A 13,472-nucleotide genomic window follows, 5' to 3' on the forward strand; every position below is an offset into this window, starting at 1 on the left:
TCTTGCACAAACTGTCTTTATTTTACCTAAGTTGCCCCCCCTCCAGTATGTACTTCGCAAGAGTGATTAGTGCAGCCGGTCACCTTGTCAGCGATCTGCGTAGGAGGAAGACCTGTGATGGTGGATTCCAGTGGGAACAAATGAATACTCTGTGAGGATGAGGATGGACATACTGAAAGGGGACAGGAATCAGTGGATGAGGACAAAATCTTGACTCTGTAGAGCCAGTTTGTGCAAGTAGAGATGAATTGCTTCTTTTTTGGTGGTGGGGGGGGGATTAATTGCTTCTTTTTTGGTGGGGGCCCAAACCAACCAGTCATTTCAGCCACAGTCATGTGGCAGACCCTGTCGCTGAAATGATTGGTTTGTTAAAGTGTGCATGTCCTGTTTATACAACATAAGGGTGGATGGGAGGGCCCAAAGACAATTCCATCTTGCTCCTCTTTTTTTTCTTTGCATTATGTGCTCTTTGGGGTCTAGTTTTTAAAACTGCCATCCTATCTGTCACTGCAGTGCCACTGCTAGATGGGCCACGTGTTTGTGCCACCCATTTGTGTTGCTTAGCTTAGTCATCCAGCGACTTCATGCAACCTTTTGGCCTAAAAACAATATTGTGAGGTTTTCAGAACAGACTGGGAATAAGTGGAAATTTATGTTATTGAGGTTAATAATACCGTAGACTCAAAATTACCCTCAAATTCTGCGATTTTAGCTGATCCAAAACCAATCCAGATCCAAAACACGAACGGAGATCCAGATCCAAAACCAAAACACAAAACCTGAATAGTGTCCCCCGCACATTTCTAATATATATATATATATATATATATATATATATAAAGAACAAAGAAATGAATCCGTGAGTTAAAAGATAAATTCTTTACTAATATAAAAGTATAAGCTCACATACATCGAGGTATATAAACACCGGCTTCAGGCTCAAAAAGCCCCATACAGGTGCCTCCGGAAAGTACCTAGCAGTGTCCAGAGAAGAAGACGCCAGCAGTCATCATCACCTATACCGTATTCAAACACCAGGATTACAATCTGTGCGTGCAGTACTGTGCTCAAACGTTCCAACCGGTTTCGTCGCGTAATCCCGGTGTATCCAAACACCGGGATTATGATCTGTGTATGCAGTAATGTGCTCAAATGTCCCGACTGTTTTGTCACTGAAGTCTTCAGTGACGAAACTGGTCGGGACGTTTGAGCACAGTACTGCATGCACAGATCATAATCCCGGTGTTTGGATACGGCATAGGTGATGATGACGAAGACTGTGATTGGTCGAAACGCGTTGGCGTGGAAACGACACAACTAGATGTGCAGACATCACAAGTGCTGTCCTGACTTTGTTTGAGCTCAAAGCTGTGAGCGGTGATATTGGCGGCAGGTGGTCTTTCTCCTTGGATGCTATCCGGAGTCACCAATGTTAATCCGTTGAGCCGTTTTACTGAAACCCCAATATATGTATATGTATGCTATTATTAAAACAAGTGTTGTACAATCTCACTGATACCTTGCGCCCCTCATTTGTTCTTTTCACATATGCTACACTGAGCCCCTGGTATGGCTATTTCTGAGAGGAGACTGCAGAGGATTACCAGACATTGTTAATAAGGATCTTCAGGAGCAAAAATTATTCCCCAGTAATATATGGACTGGTTGGATCAGCGCGATCACTATCATATATTTTTTGCAAACACATATATATATATATATATATATATATATATATTTTGTTACGTGGCTAATATATTTGTATGTGTTTATTGTTTCTTAAAGTGAGGTCTTATTAGCAAAAAGCCCATGTGAGAACACATTTTGTGGCTCTCAGTTCTAAGTAATTTTCATAATATGACACTCCAAGAACAAAGTTTGAACATGGATACCCCTGATTATTTTCGTGTGACAATTTGTTACATTTATGTTCGGTTCTGTTCAACAATACCAAGTGCATCCATAGTTTCCATATCTCAAGTCATGCTGTAAATAAAAAACCTGAAAAAAAAGGATACAGGTAATGATTAACCCAGTCCAGGATTAAAATGTTACTATAACCACATTTACGTATAACATTCTGTACATAGGAATTCTCCAGTCATTGCAAATAGACCCATTCATAACTATCCAAAGTGAAATATTATGATTACTGTGCTAATATTACCACTGCCAAAAAAAGCATAATAAGTATACAGTAGGTGTGGTTTCATCTCTATTATACCTTTCAAAAGTACACGGTACATTTACCGTTCCAAGATATTTTAGAAACGCACATTTAAAAAAAATCATGTGGAAATCTTTTAGGATGAGTGGTTTAATCCAACCAATGACTGCAGGCTCTGAACTTTCCTGGCAGTATATGTATCAGCCCTTAAGTGGTGCTGATGCACAGAGCACACTCTTTCCAGTGTGGGTTAAGGTCTGAGTGAACAGCCAAAAACTTCAGAAGATGTCTGAAACTGGCAACAACAAGAGCAGGAGGAGCAGCAAGTACAGCAACTTGGACCAGGTGGAAAACAAGAGCTGTTTTGACAGAATAGCACTGAGAAACAGCCTGGCTAGAGAAACCCTGTCTGAATTTTTTGGCACATGTTTATTGATAGTAAGTGTCAGATGTTTTCCTGCTGCTTTGTGTGACCGTGCTGATGTGTGCCTTTTACATACTGTTTATGTGCAGTTCAGCAGAATTCACTTTACTGAGCGATTAAAAAAAAAGTGAGAGATTTCAGTGTGTTTGTGGTATAGATAGATAAAGTAGGAGCACATTACCTAAAATGAACAGTCCTTCTTATCTGTGAGCAGATGGGGATTGTACTGTATGCATGCATGAACCCATATTTGACTACACACTTATACAGTAGCTTATATATTATGCTTTTATGTTACAGTATGATTAAAGTTACAAAACTTTTTTTTTAAGGTTCTCTTTATTTTTTTGTTTTGAATACAATACCAAAGTGAATTTAACATAGGTATCATACACAAGTGCAGTGAATTCTTAGATCATTTGCTGTATATAAAAATTATTTATTGCACAATCATGCTTTTAATACATGTTTAATCATTGTGAAAATGTATAATGTATATGATTGTTGCGTTCTATAAGACATGTACATTATAAGGAATGATATATACAGTTCTGTAGCTTGCTGTTTGGGCATGCTAAAACTGTGGCTGCTGCCTGGGCATACTAGGATGTATAGTTCCACAGAAGAAGGAGCGCCGCATGTACTATAACCCTGTTATATATGATAATGTACAATTTTAAGGAAATTAGAAGTTACAGAGTATCTGTGAGGCTATAAGCACCAGGTCACTGGCATTTTGTAACGTCATAAATAACCACTAACCACACAAATCAATAATTTGTTATGTTATTTATTGTGCATTATTCCTTTTGCAATACAGTGGGCTAGATGCGTCATCGCTTGGAAAGTGATAAAATGGAGAGTGAAAAATTACCAGCCAATCAGCTCCTAACTGCCATGTCACAGGCTGTGTTTAAAAAATGGTAGTTATGAGCTGATTGGCTGGTGCTTTTTCACTCTCCATTTTATCACTTTACAAGCGATGACGCATCTAGCCCAGTATTTCTTATTGAACAAGGAGGCAGTAACATCATAACAACATTTATTTGTGTGTGTGTGTGTGTGTGTGTGTGTGTGTGTGTGTGTGTGAGTATTATGTATTGAAATATGCAACAAAGTATATAATTGTATTGTATTATCATCCTTTATTTATATAACGCTACAAAGGGTCCGCGGCACCTAACAAAGTACATAAACAGTATGAACAGAACAAGAAAAAAGTGACTTGCATTACAAAACATTGCAGAACATGGACAAAGGCCCTCATTCCGAGTTGATCGCTCGCAAGGCGAATTTAGCAGAGTTGCTCACGCTAAGCCTACGCCTACTGGGAGTGTATCTTAGCTTCTTAAAATTGCGACCGATGTATTCGCAATATTGCGATTACAAACTACTTAGCAGTTTCAGAGTAGCTTCAGACTTACTCGGCATCTGCGATAAGTTCAGTGCTTGTCGTTCCTGGTTTGACGTCACAAACACACCCAGCGTTCGCCCAGACACTTCCCCGTTTCCCCGGCCACTCCTGCGTTTTTTCCGGAAACGGTAGCGTTTTTTCCCACACGCCCATAAAACGGCCTGTTTCCGCCCAGTAACACCCATTTCCTGTCAATCACATTACGATCGCCGGAGCGATGAAAAAGCCGTGAGTAAAAATACTATCTCCATTGTAAAATTACTTGGCGCAGTCGCAGTGCGATTATTGCGCATGCGTACTAAGCGGAATTCCACTGCGATGCGATAAAAAATACAGAGCGAACGACTCGGAATGAGGGCCAAGGTTTATAAACATTTCTTCAGCAGCAGTCACAGTATCCAAATCATACATGCCGACTTTTTAGCTGCTCCCAGGGGATGAGGCTCTGTAACAGGGGTTCGGGTCGTTGTTGTGGAGACACGATTGCGTCATCGCTGCCTTACATTACCACCATTGAAAAGCGGGGTCGCAGCTACGATTACACGATTCACACCGAATCGCATCATCACCCCGCCCACTGTTCTTATCAGTGGGGACAAGTACAGGCAGCTGTGGGGGTAAACACGGGGGTGCCTACTTTTCTGGGTGGTCAGGTGTGCCACTCGATTTTCAGGCGCCTCCTGGCCATTCCGGGTAAGTAGGCAAGTATAACCCAAATAAGCAATGGGTCAGCTAAGGGTGTTACAGAAGTAAGCAAGCCTCACAGCAAAATTGTTAAAGCCACATACACCCATCCCCACCCAAACCCCAGCCTTGCCTTCCACAATTTAAGTGCTGCAGTTTCTGTTGCAGTCTGCAGATGGTTGCCTAATGTCTGAGAGAAAACTCACCTTGTACGCGGCTCTAAAGCAGTGCACTCTTCTTTCTGTCACATTTGGCCACATCTGGCTTCACCCACTGGGGCATTATACAGTCAGTCCATCTGATTAGGACAGGCAGCTGGGATGGACTCTGCAGGGTGACTGGATAGGGATAGTCGCAAGGAGGTCCTGGGCAAGCTGGGGCCACCAAATCCCTGTCTTAATGCTGCAGATACAAAGTGCCACTGCATTGGTAGAAGGAGGAGAGTGGGCGGCAAGGCCACAGTATGATGCATAACTGGGTGCAGGGGGAAAGCAGGCCCAGAGGCAGTGTGGGCGCACTGCCTGCAGTTAAAACGCCCTTGGAGAAACCCAAAGGTTTGGTGTTGTTGTTGACAATGGAAAGCTGATGCTTTAAGTGAAGAAAACCACATCAAGGAAGAGTGTCCCGCTCATAAGAGCTTACAATCTAAAGGGGAGTGGGAGACAAACAGGGGTGACAAAGAGGGGAGACACAGTGAGCAAGGAGAATGGAGTAGTGGGTAGGATGAGAAAGCGTTGTTAAAGACGTGAAAGTGAGATGTATGATCCTGGCACATATCGTGCTGGTATGCCTCTGCCTGCTTTGCCTCTTTATCGAGGCGAAACAGGTAGCACTAGCGCCGAGATATAAGCACACCACAGCTGCCGGAGAGGGGGAGTGAAAGCTCCCCACTCCAACGATCGCTCCCCCCCCCCCCCCCAAAGCATGAAAAGTTTCTATCTCCCAGCCAGCTCACTGGGCAGACACAAGATCTCGTAAACCTTACAAGATCTCACATGCAGCCTGGAGACTGTCCCAGCTGTGGTGTATGGACAAGGACACCTGCAGCTGTCGAAATCGTTAGCTACAGGTATCAAAACGGTCCGTTCCACTGACTGTTCATATTTTGCCAGCAGCTCCGATAATGACAGGGCCCCTGTCATTTGCCGGTAATTACTGCAGTCGTACATGGTGGAGCAGCAGTATCAGTGCACATAACAGGCACTGATACTACCTCTCCCTTATAAGGAATGTTCAGTCATCTACCCCAGAGTCTTGAGAGCGCATTTGAGATTTTGAAGAGAGGTGGAGAGGCTAATAGGGAGAGGGAGATTGTTCCAGTTCACTTAAACCCCTTTCACATTGCACAAATAACCCAGTATATTGCTGGGTTGACCCGGGTGGAGGTGCGATTTAAATGGGCCAGGTTCAAATATCCTGGGTCGAGCAACCCAGAATTTTAACCCGGTATTAAAGGAGGGTTTAATGTAGAGATGAGCGGGTTCGGTTCCTCGGAATCCGAACCCGCCCGAACTTCATTTTTTTTTACACGGGGCCGAGCGACTCGGATCTTCCCGCCTTGCTCGGTTAACCCGAGCGCGCCCGAACGTCATCATCCCGCTGTCGGATTCTCGCGAGGCTCGGATTCTATCGCGAGACTCGGATTCTATATAAGGAGCCGCGCGTCGCCGCCATTTTCACACGTGCATTGAGATTCATAGGGAGAGGACGTGGCTGGCGTCCTCTCCGTTTATAGAGAAGAGAGTGAGACTAGAGTAGAGAGAGACACAGTAGTAATTTTGGGGAGCATTAGGAGGAGTACTACTACTTGCTGAAGTGATAGATAGATAGTGTGACTGTATAATGTATATCTGACTTGTGGGGGAGACACTGACAGTGGGGAGCAGTTAGAGTCTGAGAGCAGGACTCAGGAGTACATATAACGTACAGTGCACACTTTTGCTGCCAGAGTGCCACACTGCCATTGTGACCACACTGACCACCAGTATAATATATATTGTGATTGTCTGCTTAGGAGTACTACTTGCAAGTTGCTGATAGTGTGACCAGTGACCTGACCACCAGTTTAATAATCACCACCAGTTTAATATATATATATATATATATAATTGTATATAATATATATATATAATATTGTATACCACCTACCCGTTTTTTTTTTTTCTTTCTTCTTTTTTATACATACTACTATAGTAGCTTACTGTAGCAGTCTGCGGTGCTGCTGAGCTGACAGTGTCCAGCAGGTCCGTCATCAGTCATTACATAATAAATATATATACCTGTCCGGCTGCAGTACTAGTGATATTATATATATATATATATTGATTTCATCTCATTATCATCCAGTCTATATTAGCAGCAGACACAGTACGGTAGTCCACGGCTGTAGCTACCTCTGTGTCGGCAGTCGCTCGTCCATCCATAATTGTATACCACCTACCCGTGGTTTTTTTTTTTTCTTTCTTCTTTATACATACTACTATAGTAGCTTACTGTAGCAGTCTGCGGTGCTGCTGAGCTGACAGTGTCCAGCAGGTCCGTCATCAGTCATTACATAATAAATATATCTACCTGTCCGGCTGCAGTACTAGTGTGATATTATATATATATATATTGATTTCATCTCATTATCATCCAGTCTATATTAGCAGCAGACACAGTACGGTAGTCCACGGCTGTAGCTACCTCTGTGTCGGCAGTCGCTCGTCCATCCATAATTGTATACCACCTACCCGTGTTTTTTTTTTTTTTTCTTTCTTCTTTATACATACTACTATAGTAGCTTACTGTAGCAGTCTGCGGTGCTGCTGAGCTGACAGTGTCCAGCAGGTCCGTCATCAGTCATTACATAATAAATATATCTACCTGTCCGGCTGCAGTACTAGTGTGATATTATATATATATATATTGATTTCATCTCATTATCATCCAGTCTATATTAGCAGCAGACACAGTACGGTAGTCCACGGCTGTAGCTACCTCTGTGTCGGCAGTCGCTCGTCCATCCATAAGTATACTAGTATCCATCCATCTCCATTGTTTACCTGAGGTGCCTTTTAGTTGTGCCTATTAAAATATGGAGAACAAAAATGTTGAGGTTCCAAAATTAGGGAAAGATCAAGATCCACTTCCACCTCGTGCTGAAGCTGCTGCCACTAGTCATGGCCGAGACGATGAAATGCCAGCAACGTCGTCTGCCAAGGCCGATGCCCAATGTCATAGTACAGAGCATGTAAAATCCAAAACACCAAATATCAGTAAAAAAAGGACTCAAAAATCTAAAATAAAATTGTCGGAGGAGAAGCGTAAACTTGCCAATATGCCATTTACCACACGGAGTGGCAAGGAACGGCTGAGGCCCTGGCCTATGTTCATGGCTAGTGGTTCAGCTTCACATGAGGATGGAAGCACTCAGCCTCTCGCTAGAAAACTGAAAAGACTCAAGCTGGCAAAAGCACCGCAAAGAACTGTGCGTTCTTCGAAATCCCAAATCCACAAGGAGAGTCCAATTGTGTCGGTTGCGATGCCTGACCTTCCCAACACTGGACGTGAAGAGCATGCGCCTTCCACCATTTGCACGCCCCCTGCAAGTGCTGGAAGGAGCACCCGCAGTCCAGTTCCTGATAGTCAGATTGAAGATGTCAGTGTTGAAGTACACCAGGATGAGGAGGATATGGGTGTTGCTGGCGCTGGGGAGGAAATTGACAAGGAGGATTCTGATGGTGAGGTGGTTTGTTTAAGTCAGGCACCCGGGGAGACACCTGTTGTCCGTGGGAGGAATATGGCCGTTGACATGCCTGGTGAAAATACCAAAAAAATCAGCTCTTCGGTGTGGAAGTATTTCACCAGAAATGCGGACAACATTTGTCAAGCCGTGTGTTGCCTTTGTCAAGCTGTAATAAGTAGGGGTAAGGACGTTAACCACCTCGGAACATCCTCCCTTATACGTCACCTGCAGCGCATTCATAATAAGTCAGTGACAAGTTCAAAAACTTTGGGCGACAGCGGAAGCAGTCCACTGACCAGTAAATCCCTTCCTCTTGTAACCAAGCTCACGTAAACCACCCCACCAACTCCCTCAGTGTCAATTTCCTCCTTCCCCAGGAATGCCAATAGTCCTGCAGGCCATGTCACTGGCAATTCTGACGATTCCTCTCCTGCCTGGGATTCCTCCGATGCATCCTTGCGTGTAACGCCTACTGCTGCTGGCGCTGCTGTTGTTGCTGCTGGGAGTCGATGGTCATCCCAGAGGGGAAATCGTAAGACCACTTTTACTACTTCCACCAAGCAATTGACTGTCCAACAGTCCTTTGCGAGGAAGATGAAATATCACAGCAGTCATCCTACTGCAAAGCGGATAACTGAGGCCTTGGCATCCTGGGTGGTGAGAAACGTGGTTCCGGTATCCATCATTACTGCAGAGCCAACTAGAGACTTGTTGGAGGTACTGTGTCCCCGGTACCAAATACCATCTAGGTTCCATTTCTCTAGGCAGGCGATACCGAAAATGTACACAGACCTCAGAAAAAGAGTCACCAGTGTCCTAAAAAATGCAGCTGTACCCAATGTCCACTTAACCACGGACATGTGGACAAGTGGAGCAGGGCAGGGTCAGGACTATATGACTGTGACAGCCCACTGGGTAGATGTATGGACTCCCGCCGCAAGAACAGCAGCGGCGGCACCAGTAGCAGCATCTCGCAAACGCCAACTCTTTCCTAGGCAGGCTACGCTTTGTATCACCGGTTTCCAGAATACGCACACAGCTGAAAACCTCTTACGGCAACTGAGGAAGATCATCGCGGAATGGCTTACCCCAATTGGACTCTCCTGTGGATTTGTGGCATCGGACAACGCCAGCAATATTGTGTGTGCATTAAATCTGGGCAAATTCCAGCACGTCCCATGTTTTGCACATACCTTGAATTTGGTGGTGCAGAATTTTTTAAAAAACGACAGGGGCGTGCAAGAGATGCTGTCGGTGGCCAGAAGAATTGCGGGACACTTTCGGAGGACAGGCACCACGTACAGAAGACTGGAGCACCACCAAAAACGCCTGAACCTGCCCTGCCATCATCTGAAGCAAGAAGTGGTAACGAGGTGGAATTCAACCCTATATATGCTTCAGAGGTTGGAGGAGCAGCAAAAGGCCATTCAAGCCTATACAATTGAGCACGATATAGGAGATGGAATGCACCTGTCTCAAGTGCAGTGGAGAATGATTTCAACGTTGTGCAAGGTTCTGCTGCCCTTTGAACTTGCCACACGTGAAGTCAGTTCAGACACTGCCAGCCTGAGTCAGGTCATTCCCCTCATCAGGCTTTTGCAGAAGAAGCTGGAGACATTGAAGGAGGAGCTAACACGGAGCGATTCCGCTAGGCATGTGGGACTTGTGGATGGAGCCCTTAATTCGCTTAACAAGGATTCACGGGTGGTCAATCTGTTGAAATCAGAGCACTACATTTTGGCCACCGTGCTCGATCCTAGATTTAAAACCTACCTTGGATCTCTCTTTCCGGCAGACACAAGTCTGCTGGGGTTCAAAGACCTGCTGGTGAGAAAATTGTCAAGTCAAGCGGAACGCGACCTGTCAACATCTCCTCCTTCACATTCTCCCGCAACTGGGGGTGCGAGGAAAAGGCTCAGAATTCCGAGCCCACCCGCTGGCGGTGATGCAGGGCAGTCTGGAGCGACTGCTGATGCTGACATCTGGTCCGGACTGAAGGACCTGTCAACGATTACGGACATGTCGTCTACTGTCACTGCATATGATTCTCTCCCCATTGAAAGAATGGTGGAGGATTATATGAGTGACCGCATCCAAGTAGGCACGTCAGACAGTCCGTACTTATACTGGAAGGAAAAAGAGGCAATTTGGAGGCCCTTGCACAAACTGGCTTTATTCTACCTAAGTTGCCCTCCCACAAGTGTGTACTCCGAAAGAGTGTTTAGTGCCGCCGCTCACCTTGTCAGCAATCGGCGTACGAGGTTACTTCCAGAATATGTGGAGAAGATGATGTTCATTAAAATGAATTATAATCAATTCCTCCGTGGAGACATTGACCAGCAGCAATTGCCTCCACAAAGTACACAGGGAGCTGAGATGGTGGATTCCAGTGGGGACGAATTGATAATCTGTGAGGAGGGGGATGTACACGGTGATATATCGGAGGATGATGATGAGGTGGACATCTTGCCTCTGTAGAGCCAGTTTGTGCAAGGAGAGATTAATTGCTTCTTTTTTGGTGGGGGTCCAAACCAACCCGTCATTTCAGTCACAGTCGTGTGGCAAACCCTGTCACTGAAATGATGGGTTAGTTAAAGTGTGCATGTCCTGTTTATACAACATAAGGGTGGGTGGGAGGGCCCAAGGACAATTCCATCTTGCACCTCTTTTTTCTTTAATTTTTCTTTGCGTCATGTGCTGTTTGGGGAGTGTTTTTTGGAAGGGACATCCTGCGTGACACTGCAGTGCCACTCCTAGATGGGCCAGGTGTTTGTGTCGGCCACTAGGGTCGCTTATCTTACTCACACAGCTACCTCATTGCGCCTCTTTTTTTCTTTGCGTCATGTGCTGTTTGGGGAGTGTTTTTTGGAAGGGTCATCCTGCGTGACACTGCAGTGCCACTCCTAGATGGGCCCGGTGTTTGTGTCGGCCACTAGGGTCGCTTATCTTACTCACACAGCTACCTCATTGCGCCTCTTTTTTTCTTTGCGTCATGTGCTGTTTGGGGAGTGTTTTTTGGAAGGGCCATCCTGCGTGACACTGCAGTGCCACTCCTAGATGGGCCAGGTGTTTGTGTCGGCCACTAGGGTCGCTTAGCTTACTCACACAGCTACCTCATTGCGCCTCTTTTTTTCTTTGCGTCATGTGCTGTTTTGGGAGTGTTTTTTGGAAGGGCCATCCTGCGTGACACTGCAGTGCCACTCCTAGATGGGCCCGGTGTTTGTGTCGGCCACTAGGGTCGCTTATCTTACTCACACAGCTACCTCATTGCGCCTCTTTTTTTCTTTGCGTCATGTGCTGTTTGGGGAGTGTTTTTTGGAAGGGCCATCCTGCGTGACACTGCAGTGCCACTCCTAGATGGGCCCGGTGTTTGTGTCGGCCACTAGGGTCACTTAGCTTAGTCATCCAGCGACCTCGGTGCAAATTTTAGGACTAAAAATAATATTGTGAGGTGTGAGGTATTCAGAATAGACTGAAAATGAGTGTAAATTATGGTTTTTGAGGTTAATAATACTTTGGGATCAAAATGACCCCCAAATTCTATGATTTAAGCTGTTTTTTAGTGTTTTTTGAAAAAAACACCTGAATCCAAAACACACCCGAATCCGACAAAAAAAATTCGGTGAGGTTTTGCCAAAACGCGGTCGAACCCAAAACACGGCCGCGGAACCGAACCCAAAACCAAAACACAAAACCCGAAAAATTTCAAGTGCACATCTCTAGTTTAATGTGGGTTAGTCTCATAGTTAGGGGCATTGTTATGGGCTCCCCGGGTCCCGTTCCAAGTGCCGCTCCCCCCCCCCCCCGCAATGATGTTATCGCCGCCCCCAATGGTATCCCAACACGGCATATTGCCGGGTTGGGTTGCCAGTCTGAAAGGGGTCTCATGGCAGGTTGCACCCATGAAGAGCCTGTGTCCAATTCCTAGGTGTTCCCTGTTTCTGCGATGTGAACGTGGTAATACTATGCAGAAATGAAAACAACAATTGTATAAATAAGAATTTACTCACCGGTAATTCTATTTCTCGTAGTCCGTAGTGGATGCTGGGAACTCCGAAAGGACCATGGGGAATAGCGGGCTCCGAAGGAGGCTGGGCACTCTAGGAAGAATTATGACTACCTGGTGTGCACTGGCTCCTCCCACCATGACCCTCCTCCAAGCCTCAGTTAGGACACCGTGCCCGGACGAGCAGACATAATAAGGAAGGATTTAGAATCCCGGGTAAGACTCTTACCAGCCACACCAATCACACCGTACAACTCGTGATACTATATCCAGTTTGACAGTATGAAAACAACTGAGCCTCTCAACAGATGGCTCAACAATAACCCTTTAGTTAACAGTAACTATGTACAAGTATTGCAGACAATCCGCACTTGGGATGGGCGCCCAGCATCCACTACGGACTACGAGAAATAGAATTACCGGTGAGTAAATTCTTATTTTCTCTAACGTCCTAGTGGATGCTGGGAACTCCGAAAGGACCATGGGGATTATACCAAAGCTCCCAAACGGGCGGGAGAGTGCGGATGACTCTGTAGCACCGAATGAGAGAACTCCAGGTACTCCTCAGCCAGGGTATCAAATTTGTAGAATTTTGCAAACGTGTTTGCCCCTGACCAAGTAGCTGCTCGGCAAAGTTGTAAAGCCGAGACCCCTCGGGCAGCCGCCCAAGATGAACCCACCTTCCTTGTGGAATGGGCATTTACAGATTTTGGCTGTGGTATGCCTGCCACAGAATGTGCAAGCTGAATTGTACTACAAATCCAGCGAGCAATAGACTGCTTAGAAGAAGGAGCACCCAGCTTGTTGGGTGCATACAGGATAAACAACGAGTCAGTTTTCCTGACTCCAGCCGTCCTGGAAACATATATTTTCAGGGCCCTGACAACGTCTAGCAACTTGGAGTCCTCCAATTCACTAGTAGCCGCCGGCACCACAATAGGCTGGTTCAGGTGAAACGCTGACACCACCTTAGGGAGAAATTGGGGACGAGTCCTCAACTCTGCCCTATCCATATGGAAAATCAGATAAGGGCTTTTACATGATAAAGCC

The 13,472-nt window shown here is 45.5% G+C and overlaps 1 protein-coding gene across 1 annotated transcript in view; it reads left to right on the forward strand.

The window, feature by feature from the left end:
- The first annotated feature begins 2,298 nt into the window (after window positions 1-2,298).
- The window catches only part of AQP9 (aquaporin 9), a 57,888-nt gene continuing 46,714 nt past the window's right edge, over window positions 2,299-13,472 (forward strand). The window contains exon 1 of the mRNA XM_063926169.1: window positions 2,299-2,605. Within this exon, the coding sequence (XP_063782239.1) occupies window positions 2,453-2,605 (153 nt within the window). The 5' untranslated portion in view covers window positions 2,299-2,452. The remainder of the gene's footprint in view (window positions 2,606-13,472) is intronic.

Source organism: Pseudophryne corroboree, chromosome 6 (assembly GCF_028390025.1).
Source record: "Pseudophryne corroboree isolate aPseCor3 chromosome 6, aPseCor3.hap2, whole genome shotgun sequence".
NCBI lineage: Eukaryota > Metazoa > Chordata > Amphibia > Anura > Myobatrachidae > Pseudophryne > Pseudophryne corroboree.